At 41.0% G+C, this 23,294-nt stretch overlaps 2 protein-coding genes across 2 annotated transcripts in view; one reads left to right on the top strand and one right to left on the bottom strand.

Annotated features, from left to right (window-relative positions):
* gdap2 (ganglioside induced differentiation associated protein 2) overlaps nucleotides 1-440 on the bottom strand; it is a 29,446-nt gene extending 29,006 nt beyond the window's left edge. Inside the window, exon 1 of the mRNA XM_062402653.1 lies at nucleotides 198-440. The gene's annotated coding sequence lies outside the window, so the exon portion shown is untranslated. The remainder of the gene's footprint in view (nucleotides 1-197) is intronic.
* A 1,243-nt stretch (nucleotides 441-1,683) lies between these two features.
* wdr3 (WD repeat domain 3) lies at nucleotides 1,684-12,733 on the top strand. Its single transcript, XM_062403187.1, has 27 exons — nucleotides 1,684-1,753; nucleotides 2,967-3,169; nucleotides 3,256-3,465; nucleotides 3,774-3,892; nucleotides 4,125-4,203; nucleotides 4,743-4,838; nucleotides 4,938-5,042; nucleotides 5,302-5,403; nucleotides 5,879-5,979; nucleotides 7,056-7,160; nucleotides 7,261-7,491; nucleotides 7,582-7,675; nucleotides 7,884-7,985; nucleotides 8,104-8,186; nucleotides 8,455-8,593; nucleotides 8,684-8,740; nucleotides 8,894-8,994; nucleotides 9,468-9,579; nucleotides 9,891-10,025; nucleotides 10,115-10,165; nucleotides 10,494-10,559; nucleotides 10,793-10,885; nucleotides 11,020-11,070; nucleotides 11,174-11,217; nucleotides 11,318-11,446; nucleotides 12,228-12,321; nucleotides 12,404-12,733. Exons 2-27 carry the CDS (start codon nucleotides 2,996-2,998, stop codon nucleotides 12,557-12,559), a joined length of 2,829 nt encoding a protein of 942 aa, XP_062259171.1. The 5' UTR covers nucleotides 1,684-1,753; nucleotides 2,967-2,995; the 3' UTR covers nucleotides 12,560-12,733.
* Nucleotides 12,734-23,294: the final 10,561 nt, after the last annotated feature.

Genomic DNA, 23,294 nt, shown 5'->3' with positions numbered 1-23,294 from the left:
TAAGAAAGTCAGAGGAAGAACTGGTGAAAGAAACATCCCAGCTACTGTCAAACACACATCTCCACCTCACAGATGAACTCGTATATCTTCCTACACATGTTCGTGACGGATCAACGGACTGTAACCTGCTGTATATGTTCAGAAATAGTATTTTTAAACCAGCCGGTGTGTGTGTAAACCACAGGTTCAGCAGTTACCTCCTCACTGGCCAGTTGTTGTGGTTCCTTCAGACTCAGGTGATGTCCACGACAATAAAACATTTAAAAAAGATGATCGATAAATGTCGACACGACGTGTGTGGACTCAGGAAGTGTTGTCGTCCCTCGGTGTTTTCATACTAAAGAGCGAAGACACCGCAAAATCACACTTAAGACTTTAAAAGGTGCGAAATGAGCAGGTTTACACAATAAGCCAACATGCTAGGTGTTAACCACTAGTACGTCAAGAAACCAGGAAGTGCAGTTAACAACTTCCGGTTCTGAATTTCAAAATAAAATCACAAGCAACTTTTAACTTTTTTTTAATTTATGCACTGGCAGAGGGTCTTGAAAACCCAGTAAAATCATAAACAACATTAATTATTTTATTGAAAAATATGTAATCAGCTCTTTTTATAGTTTTATTCCATCCTTGTGTGGAAAACTTGATTTCGTTTTCTGGACGTATTTTCATGTACATGAAAATTCAAGAGTTTAAAGTAGAACTTTTGTACTTGCCTAGGATGTAGCTGATGCAAATAGACTCTGGAGCAGTTTGTTGTATATTTGTGCAAACGAACGAGGCCAAACAGATACCAAAAAATCTATTCTTAATGATTTGTTTTGTGTCATGTTGTCTATGGCGAGATCTATATGCCCCCTATTATTAGGCCTTTCTGCCCTGTTCTTTCTCTACTGTGATGGTTGTGAAGTAATTTCCCAATCGTAATCCTAAACAGGCTTTTATTTTCTATCTACTAACTGGTACTATTCCTGCTGTTTGGATTCAGCTTGACGTATCCCATCGGTTCCTAATCAGCTGACTGATGAGAGAAACACATTTCCGCTCAGCTTAATTTTAGAGACCTTTCTCTTGTCTAAACTATAATTCAACAATATTAATAATATTAATAATAATAATAAAACTGTGGAAAATCATGATGAAGATGAAGAAAATCCAATTATATGTTTATCACGCGTTTGTGCGTCTTCCTCTGGTCACAGGCCAAACCAATAGAAAAACAGAACCATCGATGAAAAGCACCCAGTCTGGGACGTCATAGATGTATATCTATAGTGAGAGTGCTCAGGTGTTTTACAGTAAATATGTATAGTTACATAAAGTAAAATAACAAATACCCCACTGAAAAATACAAATACATTACAATGTGAGAACTCTTTGGGTAATACACATTTGTTTCATTAGATTATTATAATTTATTATAATTTGAATGTATTTCCTTTTATTGAAATGTATATATTTTTTCCATCAGTTTCTTTTCTTTTCTTTTCGAATAACTTCTCCTATCATAATTTATTTTTACATTTTCATTCATCGTATTTCATTTAATTTTGCTGTATTTTAATACATTTTTTCCTATCATTCATTTTTTTGACGTAGTTTATTTCTATTTTTATACTATATTTCATTCTGTTCTGTTTTTGCTCTTTTATATGATCGTTTAGTTTGGTCTGAATGAGCAGCGCAGGAAGTACAGCACAGGCTACCAGCTAGCAGCTAACGGGTTACAGTTCGCAGCAGCAGCTTTTCATAGGTAAGAGAAGACTCTGATCCAAAACAACAACACGCTGGGTTTAAGACACAAATAAGGAGTTTGTTTACAACACTCGAAGAATCAAATCTGCGTCATATCTGATGTAATGGACAAAATTTAAACCAATAACTTCAACACGTGGGTCCAGGGACAACCGGTGTTTACTCGATTTGCTGAACAATGTTAACCAGGCGGGCGGGGTTTGTCGCGTATTTAGTTTATTCAACGGTCTCCAGCTCTAAACACCGAACACGCGGACAAGTGAGTTGTCACAAAACAAGTGCTCCTCGTACTAAAGACTATCGAGCTCTTATCGTCTAGAAATTCACCTAAAACTACGTCTGGAGGAGAATTCTCGATTATTAACTAACTTGATCGCTACATTTTAGATATAGAAACTCAACTGTACATCTGTTTTAATGTTAAAATGACACAACCGCGGATTAAAACAGTCCTAATCACTGTAAACAGTATACATCATTGTTATGATTTTATGTATATATTGCACCTTTTTCTTCTACTTATGCTGTTTGTATTTATAAAATGCACCTTGAGGATTGCTGCTAAATTTCGCTGTACACAGTGGAATGAGTATAAAAGTATTCTAATCTATAATGTCTGGTAAATAGCAGACCGAAAGGATTAATCGATAAATCTCTCAATCGATAATGAAAACAATCATAAGTCGCAACCTCACTTGTATCTGGGGATTTAAACGCATGGATTTACAGCTTAATAATGAAATGCTAAGATAATGGAGAGTCGTCCACATATTTATGTCCAGGTAGTGAACTTTCCAGATGTTTAAAAACAAAGTCCAGATGATGTCCTAGTGTTATGTTAATTTAATATTTCCGAAAAGTAACAATTCATATATTTGTTATAGTATAATGTTTATTATACTGGTGTGGACAATGAGGATTTTATAGAGAGATGAAACATTAATTATTGAAAAATTAAGAAAATAAAATAGTCTCAAATGAATTTATCCTTAGTGCACTGGATGTGTAAGCTGATCAGGTGATCCGTACACAGGCATTTGAATGATCTGGAAATAAGTATAAAGAATGTCACAAATCTTTTAGACCTCTGGAGACACAGGAAACTATTTTAAAAGCAAACATTACCTCATCTAGCTAGGTGTGTATTTTTAAAACTGTTTTACATGTCCCATATTTCAGTGCAATCATTTCCTATGTTCTCTTTGAAACAGGGAGAGGAATCCCATCAAGATTGCTGGTCATGGGGTTGACCAAACAGTACCTGCGCTACGTCACCAGCGCGGTGTTTGGAGTAATCGGTAGCCAGAAGGCCAACATTGCATTTGTGACCCTCCGAGGAGGAGAGAGGGGGCGCTACGTTGCCGTGGCTGCTTGTGAGCACGTCTTCATCTGGGATGTCCGGAAAGGAGAGAAGGTGAGAAGACAGGCCTAAGTTCTTTTGACTGGGATTTACTCCAGGTTTTGTTCCTTAACTTTAGATTTTCGTCTCTTTTTGTCAAGATCCTGATCTTGAAGGGCCAGAAACACGAGGTGACCTTCCTCTGCCCTTCACCTGATGGTGTCCACATCGCCGTGGGTTACGAGGATGGCGCTGTGCGAATCTTCAGCCTCCTGAACGGCGAGAGCAACGTCTCTTTCAATGGTCACAAGTCGGCTGTCAGCATCATACACTATGACGGACTGGGAGCACGGCTTGTCACTGGGTCCAAGGTACGTCCGGCAGATGGCTGTTCTGGTTTGTGGCGGAAAATTTTTACAGTCATAAACCGGGATCAAGTGTTGAGGATGGCAATGGTTGAGTTTAACCTGAGATGCAAATGTGTTCAAATCAGAAGAAGATAAATTAGGTTTCATGCTCTTGTTTTCTCTCAAAGATCTGAGCAAATCCTCTTTAGCCTGTTCATTTAAAAATAAACTAGATTCCAACAAGGGTTCCGTACTATTTGTTGTCAATTATGTTACAATATGTGTTGAGTATTTATCTATTTATTTATTACCTGTTCTTCCTCTTCCTTCAGGACACAGATGTGATCGTGTGGGACATCATCAATGAGTGTGGTCTGTACAGACTGAGAGGTCATAAAGACGTCATCACACAGGCTTTGTTTCTCAAAGACAAGAACCTCCTGGTCACCAGGTAACTCGTCTGTCCTCCGGTGCCGCGACTCATCGACAAATTTATTTATTATATGTTGTTATTTCGAACAGTATGTTGGTGGTTGTAGCTGCTTTACATGACTCGTGTTTGAGTCCTCATTTCTTTTCTATGAAATGGAATATTCCATGTGTTTTTCTAATTCTTGGTTTGTAATTAGAAAACATATTAATAACACAAAGTCTGCCCATCCCTTTGTTCTCCTGTCTAACAGCTCCAAGGACAGCTTTGTGAAGTGGTGGGACCTGGACACGCAGCACTGCTTCAAGACCATGGTGGGCCACCGCAGTGAGGTGAGGAGCTTGATTATAAACAGAGGCAATGGGTTATAAAGTACATGACTAAAGAAGATATTCATTTCGATTGATTTAACTGCCTAACATTATTTTAGGCTTGGTTTGTTCCGGTTTAAGTTTCCATTTGAAAGAAAAAGATTATGAAACCCTAACAATCTTTGAGTCATTATAGAGTCATTAACTTGAATGGTGGCTGATGATTAAACTTCTCTTTGAGAAACAACATTACTCTATCTCAAAATATCGAAGAGGAGAGCTTGTAGCGGAATTTGTCATCCCGGCCAGTGGGCATGTGTTTTTGATATATCTTGAACATGATATATTAGTCTGCATATTGACTGCTTTTAGTTTACTATTGGAATTGGAGATGTCATTTACGTCTGCACCAACGCTGTGAGTGAAGATCTTTCTTTAGTCTCCAGGAGTGGGGCCTCACTGATATTTTGGGTCGATATCGATATTTGAGAGTGAAAACTCTTGGAGAATGAGATGGAGACGTTTTATATTATGTTAAAAAATCGGTGTGTGTGTGTCAGGTGTGGGGCATGGTGCTGCTGAATGGGGAGAACCGGCTGTTAACAGGCTCTGCAGACAGCGAGCTCCGAGCCTGGGACATCAACTACCTAGAGGAGGTGAGGACACAACAATGCATTTGTCATCTTTTGTTAATGATTAAATGTCATGTTGATGATCCTGCATGAGTTGGTGTTAAGGCTCTGTCCCTGTCTCAGGCAAAAGCTGAAGGTGAGCCCAAAGTGAAGAAGGGGAAAACTCTTCTGGAGGAGAATGATGATGATGAAGACAATGAAGAAGGAGTGGACGAAAGTCTTGAAGAGGTATGAGTGAATCAGTGATGCAAATGCTGTAATAAAGTGCATTGATATATAATGTTTTAAGCACAGCTTTATCTTATCATTTATGTCTCAGATGGTTAAAGATGGCATCTCTGCGTCATGAGCTCTCATTTAAGGAGAACCTGAATCACATACACTATAATGTTAATATTTATCTATATCTTTTTAACCGTGACATTGTTGTGCTTCATTTCAAACTTGACGTTAAACTGTGTCTTGTGTCTCCCTCTTTGTCGCTCAGCGGATCTTGAGCTGTCAGAAAGCAGGTTCCATCCTGAGGGAAGCTCGAGACAGAGTCGTCTCGCTGACATCGGACGCGAGGGCCAGAGTCGTCGCCTGCCATGTGAGTTTCGGGAACACAAGATGCAGGATTTCATTGTTGCTGAAAAGAAAACTTTGACAGGCCCAGTTCCAAATTGGAGTCCTGTCGTCAGTTTGTGTTGCAAACACATGTCAAGAAGCTTTCTTTTCTTTTGTGATGCCTAGAGTGTTGTTTGTTTCCTCGTTAGTTTTGTTTGTCGTTGTTTGTGTTTTCTGGATCAGGAGCCTGTTTTACTTTCATGTGCACTCTGGCTCAGTGATCGTCTGTGTTTGGCTGCCCGTCAGCTGTTTGCTGTGTTTCCAGTTAATATCAGGTGGACCCAGGCAATAGTTTATTTATGAAGCTGAGCTGATGAATAACTAGAGAGATTTTTACATCTGTGTTTTTTATTTGTTTGGAGTGAGACGGTGTGACTTCAAATAAATACACTGTTTACATTGGTGTTTAATAGAAAAGATGTTGACGCTGCACATGTCTCTTCCTCTCATTCCACCAGGGCAACGACTCAGTCCTGGAGCTTTTCACAGTTCTGACAAATGAGGAAGTTCAGAAGAGAATGACGAAGAAGCTGAAGAAAGCAAAGAAGAAGGCGACCAAGTAAGAACAGGAAATATCATGATTTATGTTTAGCTCCTGGGACATATTTACATCCTCACTGTCTCTCTTATTACTGGAGTCTGATTTAAGGGGTCAACACCGATATGATGGATTAAAACAATATCAATGCCAATGTATATATATATTTATTTTTCTTAAGATGTTATCAAACCAATTTGCTAAAGAAATGTAATTGAGGCTTGATATTTTACACCTAAAGCATAAACTGTGGGCAATCTATGTAGGGTTGCAGACGGGCGGAAAATTTCCCGGTAAATTTCAAGAAACTTTCCATGGGAATATTGCGCCTCGTAATTTTGAAAAAATAAATAAATTGCCAATTAAATGCTGAGCAATAAAAACATCATTCAAGACATCATTATATTAAAGATGTATGGAATGAAGCACACGCTGCACGTTGAATTTCAACCCTCAGCTGTGCATTTCTCCATCACATGCACAGATAATTCCCAGCATCCTGCACACTACAGCAGGGCTATTGAGGCCTGCTGTAGTGTGCATGACTAGTCAGGTAAGTTTCGATGATATAGCTGGGGAAATATATTAACATGCTGATTTAGGATGTTAGTATAAATTACCTACACAATTTCCAATTTTCCGTTAATTCCCTTATATTCCCGTATATTCCCGTTGGAAAGTTTCCCACTTTGAATATTCTCAGAATCTTGCAACCCTAAATCTATGTAATGACACAATTTCAAAGTAGTTTTCGTTTGTTTTGGTTATTTCCGTCATGCTCTGATTATCAATGCTAATCTTACTATGATATAAATAAAGGGTGTACGGTAGATATAAACTCAGAGCTGTTATGGGAGCACAACAGATTTGTCAGTTGGCTATTAATACACTACTGCTAGGACTGCTTCCCCTTCAACTAGTATTTTAAGTTTTTTTAATTTATTATTGCCGCTGCCGCTCTGTCGTCTTCACTCAGTGTTGGTGGTTGTGATAATGCTGATGTTTGTCTTGTGGCTTCCCTATGAGACAAATTGTGATTTGTGAATATGGGCTTTACAAATTACGTTGGATTGAATTTGATTGGTTCCCTGCTACAGAGCTCAGGAAGAAGCAGGAGAGGAGGCGGCCGAGCCGGTGGTGGAGAAGATGCTGAAAGACGAGATCATCCGGCTAACGAACATCAAAGCATCTTCCAAGATCCGGTAAGTTTGGAGTCTAAGTGGTCAGAGAGCTGAGATCCCTGATAGTCAAGCAAAATCACAAAGATAGACTTCTCACACACGTCCCCCCCTCCCCTCTCAGATGGGTGGACTGCCTGTCGTGTACAGGCGGTGAGCTGAAGGTGGCGCTCCTCCTGCAGAACAACACCATTGAGACCTACAGCCTGAAAACACTAGACAAAACCCCCGAACCCAATAAGACGTCTCGCCTCACGCTCGGCGGCCACCGCACCGATGTCCGCACCCTGGCCTTCAGCTCCGACAACCTGGCCATCCTCTCCGCCTCTGGAGACACAGTCAAAGTGTGGAACAGGTGAAACTGCTTCACTCTCAGAATTTTTTTTTTCTTCATGTTGCAGTTAGTAAGTGATCCTCTAACTGTACGTCCCATCTCCTGCCACAGATCCACTCTGCAGGTGATCCGCACCATGGCCTGTGAATATGCTCTCTGCTCCCTCTTTGTGCCTGGAGACCGACAGATCATCCTGGGAACCAAGGTAATCAGACACTAACCTACTCGGTTAGACACTAAGACCTTGATAGAAGTTTAGCAGGTTTGTGAGGCCGTTTGAATCACTGTTTTACCAGGTACATGGATCAAAATAGTTGTACTAGGTCTTTTCATTAGTTACGTGTAACTTGCAATAGACAGAGAGTCAGAGTGCCATGCCTTTTAAAAAACCTTTAAAATGTTTCTCCTGTCAGAGTGGAAAGCTGCAGATCTTTGAGTTGTCCTCAGGAAGCCTCCTGGAGACTGTAGATGCTCATGGTTCAGCCCTGTGGTCCCTGTGCCTGGCCCCAGACCAGGTAACGTCTGCAGTCACACATCATCTACGAATATGTCTGGACCAGGTTTTAGAACATTCTTTTAACTATATGAAATGACTCTCCTGAGCTGATTTATTTTGCGTGTTCAACCCCACAGAGGGGGATCGTGACAGGAAGTGCAGACAAGACAGTGAAGTTTTGGGAATTTGAGCTGATCAAGGACCAGGGGAGTGAACAGAAGTAAGTCACCCCCTCATTGCATGATCGGGAAACGCACGTCAAACCAGGCATTCAGTTGAAAAAGACTGAGAAAATGATATCATGACACAAGAAAGTTCTGCTCAGCTTTTATAAATGAAATGAAAATGTATAAAGCAAATGTCCTGTACGACATCTTCAAAGCTTCATTGTCAGTGATTTCTTTGTTCTGATTAACTCACACAGTGTGAAATATGCTGCAATAAATGGCATATTCTCTGTACTAAACTGTCCTTTTTGCGCGCTGTAGGAGGCTAACGGTGAAACACACACGCACGTTGCAGCTGGAGGAGGACGTTCTATGTGTAAAGTTTTCTCCTGATCACCGCCTGCTGGCCGTCTCTTTGTTAGACTGCACCGTCAAGGTCTTCTACACAGACACACTGAAGGTAAATCCCACACAAAACTTGCCCATCATTTATTAAGTGTATAACTGCTCCATTGATGAACTGATCTTCTTCTTCTGCTCCCCACTTTAGTTCTTCTTGTCACTTTATGGACACAAGCTGCCTGTTCTCTGTCTGGACATCTCCCATGTGAGTAACCACAAGTGGCAAAACTGGATTTAAGCGTGACAATATGTCTTTTGTTTTGACATATGATCATTTGCATTAAATTGAGAAGTCCTCCTGGACTAGTGCAACAGTCCCATTGCCCCCGGGCTCTGACCCTGTGTTTACATTAACCAGGACAACACGCTCATCGCCACTGGATCCGCCGACAGAAACGTGAAGATCTGGGGTCTGGACTTTGGCGACTGTCACCGCTCCATGTTCGCTCATGACGACAGGTAACGCCCAACCACAGAGACACACATCAATCAGTCGTAGCTTCACTGGAGCAGTTTCTTTTTCTACTCAACGTCTGCTAATGAAATCAGGTTGTGGGCTGTTGCGTCTCCTGCTCTTACTTCATCTGTTGTGGTCAGAGACTCTGATCCACGTGTTGTTAACTCACGTCGCCCTGTGACTTCACACCAGCTGCTCTTTCATCTCTCCGCTCATCTCATGGATCATCTCACTTTCTGTCTTCACCTCTTTTCTTTTTCTCCACTTTGCTTTATTTAATATCTTTTGGGGTCATTTTAAGCTTTAGTTTGTTTTCATTTAAGCTTATTCCGTGATGACTCCAAGACTTTGTGATCTTTGATTCTTTATTCTTCTTTTTTTTTTTGTTGATTAACTGCCTTTTGAGTTCTTTCCATTCTTGGTTTTGAATTGTTTGTCTTGATTCTCTTCCCTCACTCTTCTTTGTTCTCCACAGCGTCATGTTCCTCCAGTTTGTCCCGAAGACCCATCTGTTCTTCACAGCAGGAAAAGACAAGAAGATCAAACAGTGGGACGCCGATAAGTTTGAGCACATCCAGACGCTAGAGGTGACTCTTTTCTCCATGTTCTTTATATTTTAGAGTTGAATGGTTCTACCCAAAGGTCCCTCTCACCTGAAATACAGAAAAGCAAAACCGTCATAACTTAATTTGGTTGTTATGATGACGACAATAACCACTCACTTTTTCCCCACTCGGTGCCTGCAGACATGATGTGCAGGCTGTTCATGCAATCACAAAGCAAAGTAGATGGGAAATAAACTCTACACCCAGATGAACACATATTAAGATAGCCAGCTCTCTCTATCTCATCTCTCCAGGCGAGTCTCAGATTTTTGTATCTTCTCTCTGCCGTTCAGGGCCACCATCGGGAGGTCTGGTGTCTGACCATCAGCCCCAGCGGCGACCATATTGTGTCGTCCTCCCACGACAAGTCCCTGCGTCTGTGGGAAAGAACCAGAGAGCCCATCATCCTGGAAGAGGAGCGGGAGATGGTGAGGAATAGCGATTGACAGGTTTTACAGATATTCAGACACACACACACAATTAGTAACTCTGAATTAAACAATTTAGTTTTTTACAGGAACGAGAAGCAGAGTTTGAGGAGAGCATGGCCAAAGGAGATGCGCCTGTGGTGAGTTTTTAACTTCAAGCTTCATTTATTTCTGTGTGATTTTGGTCATGAGGATGGTACAACATTATCCCATTTAACCTATACCAGGCAAATATTAACACCCCTAAACATGCCTCATTAAAAAAAAAAATCCAGATCCATGAATTATACCCTGGATCTGCCCCAAAATATATTGGTTCTTTCTTAATCCTCGTCTTATCATATTTTGAACAAACTAACAAATAAACCAACGGACAGAGGTGAAAAATGAACTCCTTATTGAAGATAATTTATTCTGCCGTTGTATTAAATGGATGTAACTGAGGCATTAATGTGTTCTCCCCTGCAGGTGCCTGGAGAGACTCAAGGAGAAACAGCACCTGCCGCCAAGAAAACTGTTGAGACAGTGAAAGCTGTGAGTTGACTACACCTCTTCTAACAAGAACACCTTTCTCTCTCCTATTTGGCTACTTGGCATCACTTTGAAGTGATAGATGTTTAGGGTAAAGCTTGTTGCTTAGTTTTAGGCTGTAGTTGATGGGTTTTACGATTTTTTTATTTTTAAATCCTCTAGATTTTAAAAGGCGCAAACGAGCAACTTTACATGTTTGTTTTTTTTAATGTTGTTTTCGTGGGATCTCCTTGCAGGCGGAGCGAATAATGGAGGCTCTGGAGCTTTTCAGAGACGAAAACAGGAAGGCGGAAGAGCATAAATATGCTTGCATACACGCAGGCAAAGAGGTAGAGACGTCATCATCCAATAATTCTGTGCTCTATAGCTGCACAGTTGTTTGCTGTATTTTTGCATTTTTATGATTTTTCGATTTGTATGGTTCATCAAATAGTTTTGACGAACAGCTTATCTTGCTTTGCAGCTTCCTGCTCCGAAACCCAACCCTATCCTTGTGGCCTTTGGAAATGTTTCAGTAAGTAGAACAGTTATGGAGAGTAAACTTCTTGCCAACATTGACCCACCTGACAACAAAATTAATAGTAAGCCTAAATGTATTGTCTTTGTTCATCTTTCAGCCATCACGCTACATTTTAGACGTCATAAAGAAAGTCAGATCCAGGTAAGACGTGAGGTCAAGGTGACAAGAACAAACGCATACCTGTTTGTGCAACTAACTACACTCATTTCTCTTTTTCCTGTGTCTGTGCTGTACTCATCAGTGAGCTGGAGGTTTCTCTGCTGGTGTTACCGTTCCCTTACGTCCCCGAGCTGCTGACGCTCTTCAACGGCTACATCCAGCAGGGCCTGGAGGTGGAGCTGGTCTGCCGCTGCCTCTTCTTCCTGCTCAAGTTAGTAACTTCTTTCTCAGGTCTTATTTTCTTAGTTAGTTGTTTAATCATTTTTAACTATTGTCGTTATTGAAATAATCACAAGGAAAATGCAGCAAATACTTGATGAAGATAGAAGAATTTTGTGACACAAATGGTGATCAAAATTCAAGATGTTCCGAAAAATACAGAGTTGGGCATCAGTACACAAATCTATGCACTGACTATGTACTCTGATACAACGTCTTGAAAGTACATTATTTTCCTTGAAATCACTTAATCTACGCAGCTCTAAAACTACAATTGTGCTGATCTGCCACTGGGAAGTACTGTTTTAAAAGCAGCGAAGAAGAAGTGTAGGGAGCAATGATCACAAAATAGTCACTCCTATGCAGGGTCAGTAGCACACAGCTGTTAAAATACATTTTTGCAGATATGCAAAGTCCAGGTATAAGAATCAGGAAGGGAAAATGGTATTGAGTGTCTCCTTTATCTCAAATCAAAATATGAATCATTTAATTATTTGACAAATCCATTAATCAGCATTATTTCGCTGTTTTTAAATAAATTGTTGAAGCATTTAAATCTATTAGCTCTGCTTTTGTTTTGTTTAAGTTTTAGTTTGTAATCTAGGACATGAACTGTAGATGACTGCTGTTGTAAGTGCAAAGTTGAATGGGAAATACTCAAGTAAAAGAAGAAGTACCTGAAGTGCAGAACATGAATAACTGCACTTAGTTACATTCCAGTCTTGATCAGTTTTACACTGATCTGACTTATTTGTCCCGTTCTGTCTCTCCAGGATCCATTTTGGCCAGATCTCCAGCAACCAGATGTTGGTGAATGTCATCGACGGGCTGCGGATGAATACTCTCTCAAAAGTTCGGGAAATTAGAGTAAGTAACATCTACATAATTAGTATTTGTCATCTTGGCCTTTCCTCTCCTTTTCCTCACCACTTTTCCTTCCGTGTTTCAGGACATGATGGGCTTCAACAGCGCCGCCCTACAGTTCCTCCAGAGGGAGATCGAGAGCAAAGAGGACGTCATGTTCTTCGCCGATGCCACAGGGCAGCTGCAGGAGAAGAAGAAGAAGAGGAGGAGGAGGGAGAGAGCCATCCTCACCATCGCTTGAATCCTGATGGACATTTTTTGGTTTGTGTATAAACACACGCTCCCGTCTCCTCCCCGCTTCCAGGGCCGGACCAGGACGTTTACTCTGATGGTTTTTGTATGTTATGAATGGATCTGCCTCAGTGTTTTTCAGTGACATGCTTCATCTCCCAAATAAACCTGTGTCTGAATCTTTCTCACAGTAACTCACGTGTGCCGGGGGCTTTCAAAACAAGTAAATCCTCGATGGCAGAAGGAAATGTAGAGTGTGTTCACAGCCGTTCCCTCTGCAGCTGCACATCTTTACACAAAATACATCGTCATACTGTTAACTTTTAATACAAGTCAGGCTAAAAGCAGCAGTGGCGCTCCCTCCATGGTCACCACACACAGAGGGCAGGTATGATTTAAGCTGGTTTCGGTCCCACAGGCTTCAGGGAGCAATTGAGGCCCGGAGCCAAACCAGGATGAGGATGTGTTGGACATGGTGGGGGGTTTGAACCCTGTCAGAGACGGCCTGAGCCCCAGACCACCTGGGAGCGATCCCACAGAGGAGAACTCCCTTGGAGCCTGTTGGCCTCGCTGTTCCAGCCGTCCCAGCCGTCCACCGCTGGACTCAGGGAGATGTGGTTCGACTTTACAGCCGCTGTAACTTTGCCTGGATTTATTGCCCCGGGGCCGGTACATGAAGTGAACGTATTTCATAACGGGAGCAGAAAATCTTGGCTCTAGGTTTTCAGCTCTGTGTTTGCTCACGGATGAATGTGAGCGTTCTCGCGCTTCTAATCCTGTGACCTTTCGAGAAGTTTCACACCCACATCAGACATTTCATTTTCCTACTGTGTTTATTTCTTGACCGTGGGGCACAGTGGAATAATGAAATGAACCTTAAGGATATAAAAAAAAACACCTCTCGCACATTGTTGGAGTTTTAATTTCACAGTTTTGACAAGGAACAAATTAACTCTGTATTTACTGGGCTGTAAAATAAATGGAGGGAGGCGGCAGCAGCTTTTTACAGGGCTGGATTTAGTCTTGAGGCCGTAAATGTCACACCTACCAAAATTAAAAGTTCTTCAGGAAAATGCCAAACCACATTCACACACACACACACACATACTCTTTAACAAACCCTGATACAGTCTCAGCATCCAACAGCAGTTTAACTTTATCACCACAAATTGGGTTTAAAAGAGGGAAAAACTCTATGAATCAATGTTTGTTTCACACGTTTGTCTGAATTGGGTGAGAGGCGGAGTTCACCCAGGTCGTTAGTGTATCACAGGGCCAAGATACAGAGACTAAAACATTCACCCAACACCACTGTGCATGACTGTGGGACCAGATTAACCGGAGAGAACCCCCACACACATGGGGAGAACATACACACTATACACAGAAAAACTATACAAGAATCAAACTGCTAGCTTTGGGGGGATAGTGCTACTCAGTCATGAAGTAATACAACCACACAAAACTGCACATTGCCCAAAGTCAGTTAATCCAAAGCATCAATTTACTGTAAAATGGTAAATTGCAAAAAGAAATTATCTTTTTATTAATAAACTGAACCGAAAATATTCAATGGCATGTTAGAAAAATAAATATGCTTCAACTAACTTTGTAAAGTTTCTTGTGTAAAGCAGGTCTCAATACATTGATAATGGTGGCAAAACACAAAATATAAAGTTTGCACCTGAGTTCATCCCAATTTAAGTCAGAGCAAGTTTTGAAAGTGGTCTACAGAATAATTCTCACATATCTTTAAACAGCACTACACAGTACACTACAGTACACCACTCAAAAAACAGCAGCAGTCATTTCAAGAGAGAATTTACCAAGAAACATCGAACCCCATCAGGACATTGAATGCAGGTCCTCTTTGAGCCACTAGATGGGAGTCTTGCCTTTCATTAGACCGTTCCAGCATCGGCCCCCCCCAGGTATCTGACCCATGTGCTGCTCCACCTTCGGGGCTTCGAGGCCTCCTAGTCCCACCAGCTGCTGCAGAGCTCAGTCCATAACGGTGGAGAGGTGGACACGGTCCAGCACTGACAGACACAGGTCAGGGAGAGTCAGGGTAAAGGAGGTTAGTCACCTCCGCAGAGAAAAGCCCACTTTTAGCACTGATAGTCTACCAGGCGACAGATCTGCTGCTTTCAGGGACACCAGTCAGTTTGGGCCACGAGTTGAAATCTGCTAGACGCTGACCTCTTCTTCCTGTTCTTATATGTATTCACATCAGCCATAATACTGCTCATGATATACATCTATATCATCGTATACTGTTTAGTCCAAACAAAGGGGACATGTTAAACACATCACTTGCCCCAAGGACGGAGGATTTCTTCCCTGGAGGCAGCGACCAGGCTGCGGTGCCTCGACTGTTCTGTGCCTCCGCCACACGGTGTAATGTGTTCTTTTACAGCCGGTATTTGCATTACACTTTGACGGACAGGAGATAGTATTACTGTATGTGGTCTGCCCTGCTATAGTCTGTCATCATATGGTCAGCATGACATTATATACTGCAGGATACGATCAACTCGGAGCTGCTGACTTGATTTGGTGGTGTCTATGGCCGGCGAATACGATACGAGCTATAAATGCGTATGAGCCGTTCTCGAGATGGATGCTGTTGGCAGTGACGGGCGTCCCGTTACAACAGGAGCAGTTTGCACAGCAACTCAGACAGCGGGCCTGGTGTGGAGTAGTGGGAAAACACAGGGAACAGGTCCTTTTATTTACTTTTCATGTGAAACAACCAGTGAAACAGGCGCCAGCCTCCAGCAGCAGTAGCAGAAGAAGAAACACCAGAAATGGATTCAGAAATAAATCATAAATTAAAATGTCTGTATTATTCTCTTTTTGAACAGAATATACAGTAAGTACAGTTAATTGTGTAGTTGACCACTGCATTGGGGAACAGGCTACTCTCTGCAAGTACTTTTACGATCAATACATCAGGTATATTTTAAAAGAATCACTTTTTTTTTAACTTTTGCTCTTTAGTATATTTCATAAAATTTGGGAAATTGGAAAACTGCATTGTTTTAATGAAAAGAAAAAATAAACCTCATTATGAAAATGAAAGCTGCAGAAATAGAGAAGTTTTATGAAATGGATTAAACATATTGTTTTTGCTCTTCTCATTTTGTAGACAATAAGTAAAACTATGCAAGATCACCAGACTTTACTTGAAAACTTTTCAAAAGTTTGAATCAATCGTTCTTTAATCATTCTAAATTTGTACGTTTACAAGGTAATAAGAAATGTGTCTGTAAAGTCAAATGTCGAACATTTTTACAGCTTTTGAGAATTGTCACTTTGTCAAATGATTGCATGACAGTCATTTCATTAAATGTATTTTACTGCCATTCCCTCTCTTTATTTCCAGGAATTAAAACTAAACTTAAAGCTCTGCCTGGAAAATGACGCTGTGTATAAACCTTTTGATGCCCTTGGATTTGTCATGCTTTATTTTATCTCAACTGATGCATCTTCCCATAGAACATTATATTTTACCCTCTTACCCACTTGCCAACTAGCTCCTAAAAGCAGGACTATGAGCAGCACATTTTGGTTCATTGACCTCAGCGCCGTCAAAACAGCGTCCAGTCAGACGGCAGACAGGCCGTCCATCAGCCTGCCAGGTTACCAGTCATCCCACTGATGGGCCTTGTGTTAAATCTGTGTCCAGCACTCATGAATGAGGCTATACCTGCACTGAGATATGAGGTGACGGGTCATTCTGACGAGTCGCAGTTGTACTGTGGCGGCCTCGGCAGCAGACGGAGCTGCAGGGCGGAGGCCTCAGGGCATCCAGGCAGGCCAGTGAGTGATGAGGTGATGGTGCACGCAGAGGAGGCCAACAGAACCGAATGGCCACTGACTGAACTCAGCTGAACTGCAGAGCTGCACACATACGGCCATGAATGTTTCCTTTCTCTGCGTTCTGCCTCTTTTCCCCCGTCTTTCAGCTGTCCTCTGACTTTCTCACACCTCATTCTGTGATGTTTGTTTGTGTGATCGCCCCTCACAGCTGATTTCTTCATATACTGGCTCAAAGTGTAGTTTCACCAAGATGAAGAAATGCTGCAGCTCCATACTGCAATTTTTGACAGAAAAGAAATCACGCATTTTAAAATGCTTATTTTGCAGAGATGAAAATAAACAAAATAAGTTAAAGTAACATTTTCTTTATTCTTACATTGAAAGTTACCACGTTAAATTAACAAATATGCAATTAAATTATTTTCAATCCATTTCTGTACAACTGCTTGTTATAACGCTGCTGTTTGCTGAAAGAGCCGTCATTGTTGAGGGGGTCAGCAGCTAAACAAAGTCAATAGAGCTGCAATGAAAATAAATAAAACATTATTTTACTTCTACATTACGGTACAAGTTACTAACCTAAAAATATTAAAATCTGGGTCGATTCCAGAAGGTCTCAAAAAGTGTTTCTACGTCTTAAAACTGAAAAAAATCTTCACTAAAATCCTGGGAAGTGCAGTCGATCCAACAATAAATCAGTCAGTTTAGTTAGTAAATGATTTATATCTGTTCTTGTACGACGGTTAGTTTCAGTGTCAGAATTTAGAGGGTGCCGTTGGCTGCACGTGTTGAGGGGGTCAGCAGCTCACCTCCTCTCATCTCAGCGGAAGAGGGAAACATGTTTTAATAACCAGGGTCTGCAGAGATCAGGGGAGAGGAAACCATTTTTTTCCTCCCGCCCCGCACCGGGGTCAGCCCTCTGTGGGTTGTTATGAAGCCACACACACAAAAACACACACACACACACACACACACTTACAACACGCACATAGCCGGCTTCTAATTCTGCAGCTCACACACGGGCAGAGTTAAAATCAAGCAAATGCACTCAGGACTTGAGAAAAGTGTAAAATATTCACTTTAGGCACGAGACAGCCTAGAGGGTACAAACACATTAGGCATATTAAGTCTCACAATCACACACACACACACACACACTCAATCACACACACACGCACACACTTACATCCAGCAAAACCCCTTTAAAAGCTCTCCCCAGAAATCCACATAGCTGATGTAATTAGTAATTTTAGAGCTCTGCACTTCATATTACAAGTCATAAACAGACATTCAATACTGGGCTTTGAGAGAGCTGTTTATTCTGGAGTTTTATAGTCCACGCAGGACCCTTCTGTGTTTATTCTCTGAGAACAATAATGCCACTATGCTCCCGGGTTGGAATGCTACTCATTTGTCCAATTAAACACCGAAAATAAATAGAAAAATGGAGCCGTCTTGTTCTGGGCCACAGTTTCTGCTCCAGAAACACTTTAACAACGGCCCTTTGCTCGGGGATTTACAGGGTGGCGTTGGCTTGATGAAATTACATTACAAAAACGTTTTTGCATGAGGGATTAACTCCGATGAGAAACAGAAAATCCACTGGAGGAGATTGTGGGGTTAATTGATGTCAGAAAATATTGAAATACCAAGTTTTACAATCATTTGCTGAAAAATAACAGTTTGTATATATCGACAAGGTGAAGGGAGCAGAGCGATTTTAAAAGAAGCAAAGAAATCCACGGACAGAAAGTATTTGTGAATGAGTAATAGTCCAACCACTGGCAGAGGATGTCAGACGAGAGACGGTCAGACTGTTGCTGCTCAAGATCTAAAACTCACATTTTCCTACAAAAACCCACGGCCATTTACTTTTACGGTATTTCCTGTGAAAATCCATAAACACAGACAGGACAATTGGCCTGAAAAGTTCACTTACTTTATGTAAAACCACAAATCTGCAGGATCACATCATAAATATCCCGCACCAAAACACACACACACACACACACACACACACACACACACACACACACACACATCACACCAACACTTCTGTGTCTGAAGCAGAGTCAAACGTTTAACCCAAGCTCTGACATCATCATTAATCCTTCAGTAAATTATAAAAAAAAAACCCCTCAAACTTGGTTTAAATCTTTGATTCAAGATAGGAACACGTTAGTTTAGATCATTAGTATTTCACATGATCACGATTGGAGTTATTGTAAACAGAAACAAGGGCCAAGTGTTTTCTGCTTTAATATTTCAGCATTGTCACGCGTCACATGATTTGGTACAGCTCATAGATGGTTAATCTGAGCGCCGAGTGCAAAATCAGATTGATAATAATCCCTTGATATCAGTCGTATCAGTATTTATTTTACAGATTGAAAATGCACAAAAGATGTGTATTTATGTTCGTTGAATTTGTATTTTCATCAAGATCCATGAATTATTCTTTGAGAAATCAATGAAAAATGTTGAGAAAGGACGATCAAACAATGTGAAAGAAACTAAAAAAAAAGAAAATCCTGGATCTGCCCCCTGATCTGGATCAGCAACAAAATTAGTTATTTTTCTTGGGTCACACCATTGAACTCGATTGATTAATATTTGCGTAAATCTGCTAACTGACAAATAAACGCAGACAAATAACAAAGCATCCTTAATTGGTGGAGATGAATATCAAGCCTTTTTCACTTGTTTTTATTTCGTCACAAGGGTTTGATAACAACACCTAAGCATCACTGACAATTTAGTTTTATTATATATATATGCTGATAAATCATATTGGAAAAGTTTTACTCCCTTATCGAGCCCTAAAAATCCATATGCATCAGCCTCACACAAAAGGAGTAAAAGTGTTGCTTAAAATCATATTTACCTAAAACATCTAGTTTTATGGAAATCATTAAACTAAAACTCTAGTTTAGGTTTAAAGGAAATGCTTATAAATGATGTGCCACAGTAGATTAGTAAATTGAAAGAAAACAAGAGGGAAAGCACATTTCTCTGCCAAGGCTAATGCTCTATGTCGCCATTCTGCTTCAAAATATAATGGGTTCATCTTTGGGTTGTGCCCACAGCCTCCACACAACTTCATTTCCTTGCTTTTTCAGGCATAATCCACCAGATAGAAAAAGTTCTACCATCATTGTTGCCTCTGTATATTTAATACACCTGTTTTCTACCAGTCTACATCATCAGAGTCCCTCTTATTTCCCTGCAGGCCCTATGTTGTCCATCCTTGGTGGCCTAGCAGAAACCCAAAACAGCCAATTACCAAGTTCCATTCATCCGTTTGACCCAAACATCCTCCAGGGCTTTGACACAGACATGATCGTTGGTCCATCCCTGCAGTCACAGCCACGGCTCCGTGTTTGGTCTAGCATTGGATCAAGGTGTCAAAACTACCGTGGAGTCCGTGAGAGGAAACAAGGAATAATCAGGAAAAATGAGAAACAATGTGAAGAATGCCTGTGAAGTCTGGTTGGTGGTGAAGCTCTACATCTGGACGAGGTACGACACCCAAAGGGGAAAAGGTCAATGGCTGTTTTAAGCCTTCTGCAAGGATATGGTTATTAGCCTGGAGCAGGAAGAAAGCCTGTGATGGGACGGTTGCCAGTTAGGGTCAGATGATGGAGTTGAAAAATATGGACGGAGAAAGTTCAACGCTCAGCAGCTATAAACAAGTCGAACGTGTGTGTAACCTTTAAGAATGTACTTCTTCAAGGACACATTACAAAACATAAAAAAAATGTCTCATCTGGAGTGAAACAATAGCCTGATAATTAAAATCACACAGAGAGCTGGGGAGCCAGAGTGATTTGAACCACAAGTATTGGAACAAAAAACTGGAACAATAGAATTTCTGGTGGAACCTGAGGGAACGTGTGATAATGGGAGAATTGGGAGCAGGTGGAGGATGACTGAGGCCTGGAAACACTGAGGGAACCCATGGGTAAGTATAACATTTTATTTTTTAACAAAATGACATAAGCTCAGGGTAGGCAAACATTGTGAATAGGGAAAAATCCCCACCTGCATTTGCAGATCTGCCAGAGTAAAGCAAAAACAACGGACCATTGTGAGTTTCGGCTCTTGGAGCAAAACACTCTTTTGGGCAGTTCACTTTTATCTACACATTCCCAGAACTATACATTCATTTGAAAAACACAGATAGTGAATTCACATTTGAAGATTTCCTTGTGCATTTGCAAATCTGAAACTCTAAATCCATCATGTGAGCTACAACCAAATCTATTAATCATGAATCCCAGACAATCAGTGAACTTAAATAAAAAAGTATGGCTTCGTCAGCTCAACTTACATCAGTGATTTCAATGACTGTACTGTTCTGGTTGAATTATTGTTTGGTCCTGGACCCAGACTCAGCTGTAACTCCAGACTGAACCCTAGTAAAATCTGCCCTAATATCCCTAGTGGGGAAAGGCTCTGAAATCGTTTATGAGGGCAGCATGTCTCTTAAAGTGAGGTGTGTCACAATCTGTCTGACACGTCCGATTCGCCTCCGGGCTGAGGAACAGACCCATGACATTGGTGATGTGGCTGCTCCCTTTAAAGGGGGGGGGGGGGGGGGGGGGGGGGGGGGGATGAAAAATAGCTGCGAGGGAAACATAGACCCTGTCGACCCCTTCACCAACGCTACCAGAACCACCTCCACCACCGCCACCCGGAGACCACCCAGATAGAATAGGGAGCTGTCAATCATTCCATTTCGAGGATAAACACTGCAGTGTTTTGTTTCTTGGTCAAGAATTGCTCTATATTTCTTAAAGCCATTTAAAGGATATATTGCTGCAGTGTGGGAGCTCTTTATTTATCTATATGTGCAAGGGTTCACTTTTCTCTGACGAGCGTCCTAAATCAATGTTTAACTTAATGCTTACATTTCTTATTTTTCTGACCCCCAAAAAATACTGAAAGAGTCCCTCAGACTTTTATACAACTTTCCCTGTGTAGAAATACATTATTAAAAGACTTTAGATATCAAGTATAATAAATATTGTGCAGATCATTTTTAAATAGCTAATGCATTTAAGATAAACACCCCTCTTTGCATGACTGCATTGGGAATTTACTGGCAAATCTCCCCAGTTTGCATCCCCGTGTCCTGTTGTAAGAGCTGCTGCAGATTTATAGGCAGTGTCATCAAGTTAAACAGGTATTCTGAGGATAAGGGGATATTGATCAGCTTAATAAAGACAGCCTTGAAATGCTGGCTAATCATCGCCGTGACTTACATACACACACACACATCGGGGTCAGGCGAGGGCACAGGCAGTGTGTGTCTCCAGAGTGTGTGTTGACTCTCAGGGGCAGGTTGTCTGTCAGCGCAGAGGCTTGAACTCCGAGCTCCCAATAATCCCTCTGTCAATGACTGGACCTCCTGCCAGTAACACACACACACACACACAGACACACACAGACACACACTCCCCAACTCCTGACCAACCAATCAACCCACCAACCTGGAGTTTTAGCATCAGTCCAAATATAACCCACAGCCTCGGTGAAGACCACCGCACAGCTTTCTGGCATCTGGCTAATCTAGGGAGATTTAGGAGAAGTTGATGTAAACGGCGTTCCTTTCATGTAATGACAGTCAAATTACATATCAGAAAACACTGAGGACCTCTCAAAACTGAGCTGTTAGACTGGCACTATATGTGGTTCGGATGGGAAGATATTGTGGCAGCGGATGTTGAAATCCCAGCGTGATGTGTCAATGCCGAAGAGTCTTTATGGAGCAGATTTCAACAAGGAGCAACAGGCTTATATTATTTCATGTATGAACTGTTATGGAGGGTCTGCAGAGTCAATAGTAGAACATGCACATCATAAGAATACACCACTCTTTGTCCCTTCTAGTAGTCATCTGAGTACAAACCAGTGATATTTTTACTATTCAGCCCACAGCCCCCCCCCCACACACACACACATACACTTCATACACTGTACTTGACTGTATTTATCTACAATGTGTAAAAGTAAGTTATTAGATCAAGTTAATTTAATAACATCTTTCTAAAACCATTGTAACAAAAAGCTTCACATAAATAAATGAACTCCAGTAAGTACAACTACACAATAATTATATCCAATACAATAACAGACAAAAGTTAGTGAATACATTTGTTTTCAGTTGTTTTAAAGGCTTCAGCAGATTCTGATGAGTATTTCATGATGTTGGAGCCACAACTTCAATCAACCAAATGTTATTTGAATACCCCATATTCACAAATCACAATTTGTCTCATAGAGCTTTAACAAGGTGTGACATCCTCTTCAAAAGCGTGATCACCTTTAGTTTGTAAACATGGCTCAACCAGGTCGCGGAGCTGAGTGACCCACTCAGGCTGTACAGATGGAGCAGGTCAGGGATGCAAATAGGGACCTTAGTCAAAGATTGTTAGAGGCTGTGGAGAAAGAAGGGAAACAAATTGAACAGTCAAACTAACGGTGCAGGATTTGTATCCAATGGTCTACCACATTCAAATCACTGGTACTTTAAGGTGGCGTCATAATGTCAGTAACCTGTGACCTCATAATTCAGCTTCTGGTGGATAAAGATTTATGATCAAATTATGAGTGACTGAAACGTGCATAAGAAATTGAAAAATCAAGCCAAAGGTATAAGTGTAAATAATAAGTGTAAGCAATATTTTACCAAAAACATGTATTTTTAAATGAATGGGTTGAATTTTGATTTGACTTTGACAATTTAACCACGAGTCAGAACACATTTGTAGTTTTTTCAGTTCTGCAGTATTTGGCCTGAATAATGCAGACATTTTAATACATGCATTATGGGCCATATGATTCCCAAACTATGGACCTTAAATGCTGAAAGCCATAAACTTCACAAATTTGGAACCTGGCTGCAGGGATTTGCTCAATTT

The sequence above is a fragment of the Platichthys flesus genome, chromosome 13, assembly GCF_949316205.1.
Source record: "Platichthys flesus chromosome 13, fPlaFle2.1, whole genome shotgun sequence".
In the NCBI taxonomy this organism is placed as follows: domain Eukaryota; kingdom Metazoa; phylum Chordata; class Actinopteri; order Pleuronectiformes; family Pleuronectidae; genus Platichthys; species Platichthys flesus.
This window is presented reverse-complemented; position numbering and strand designations above follow the sequence as displayed.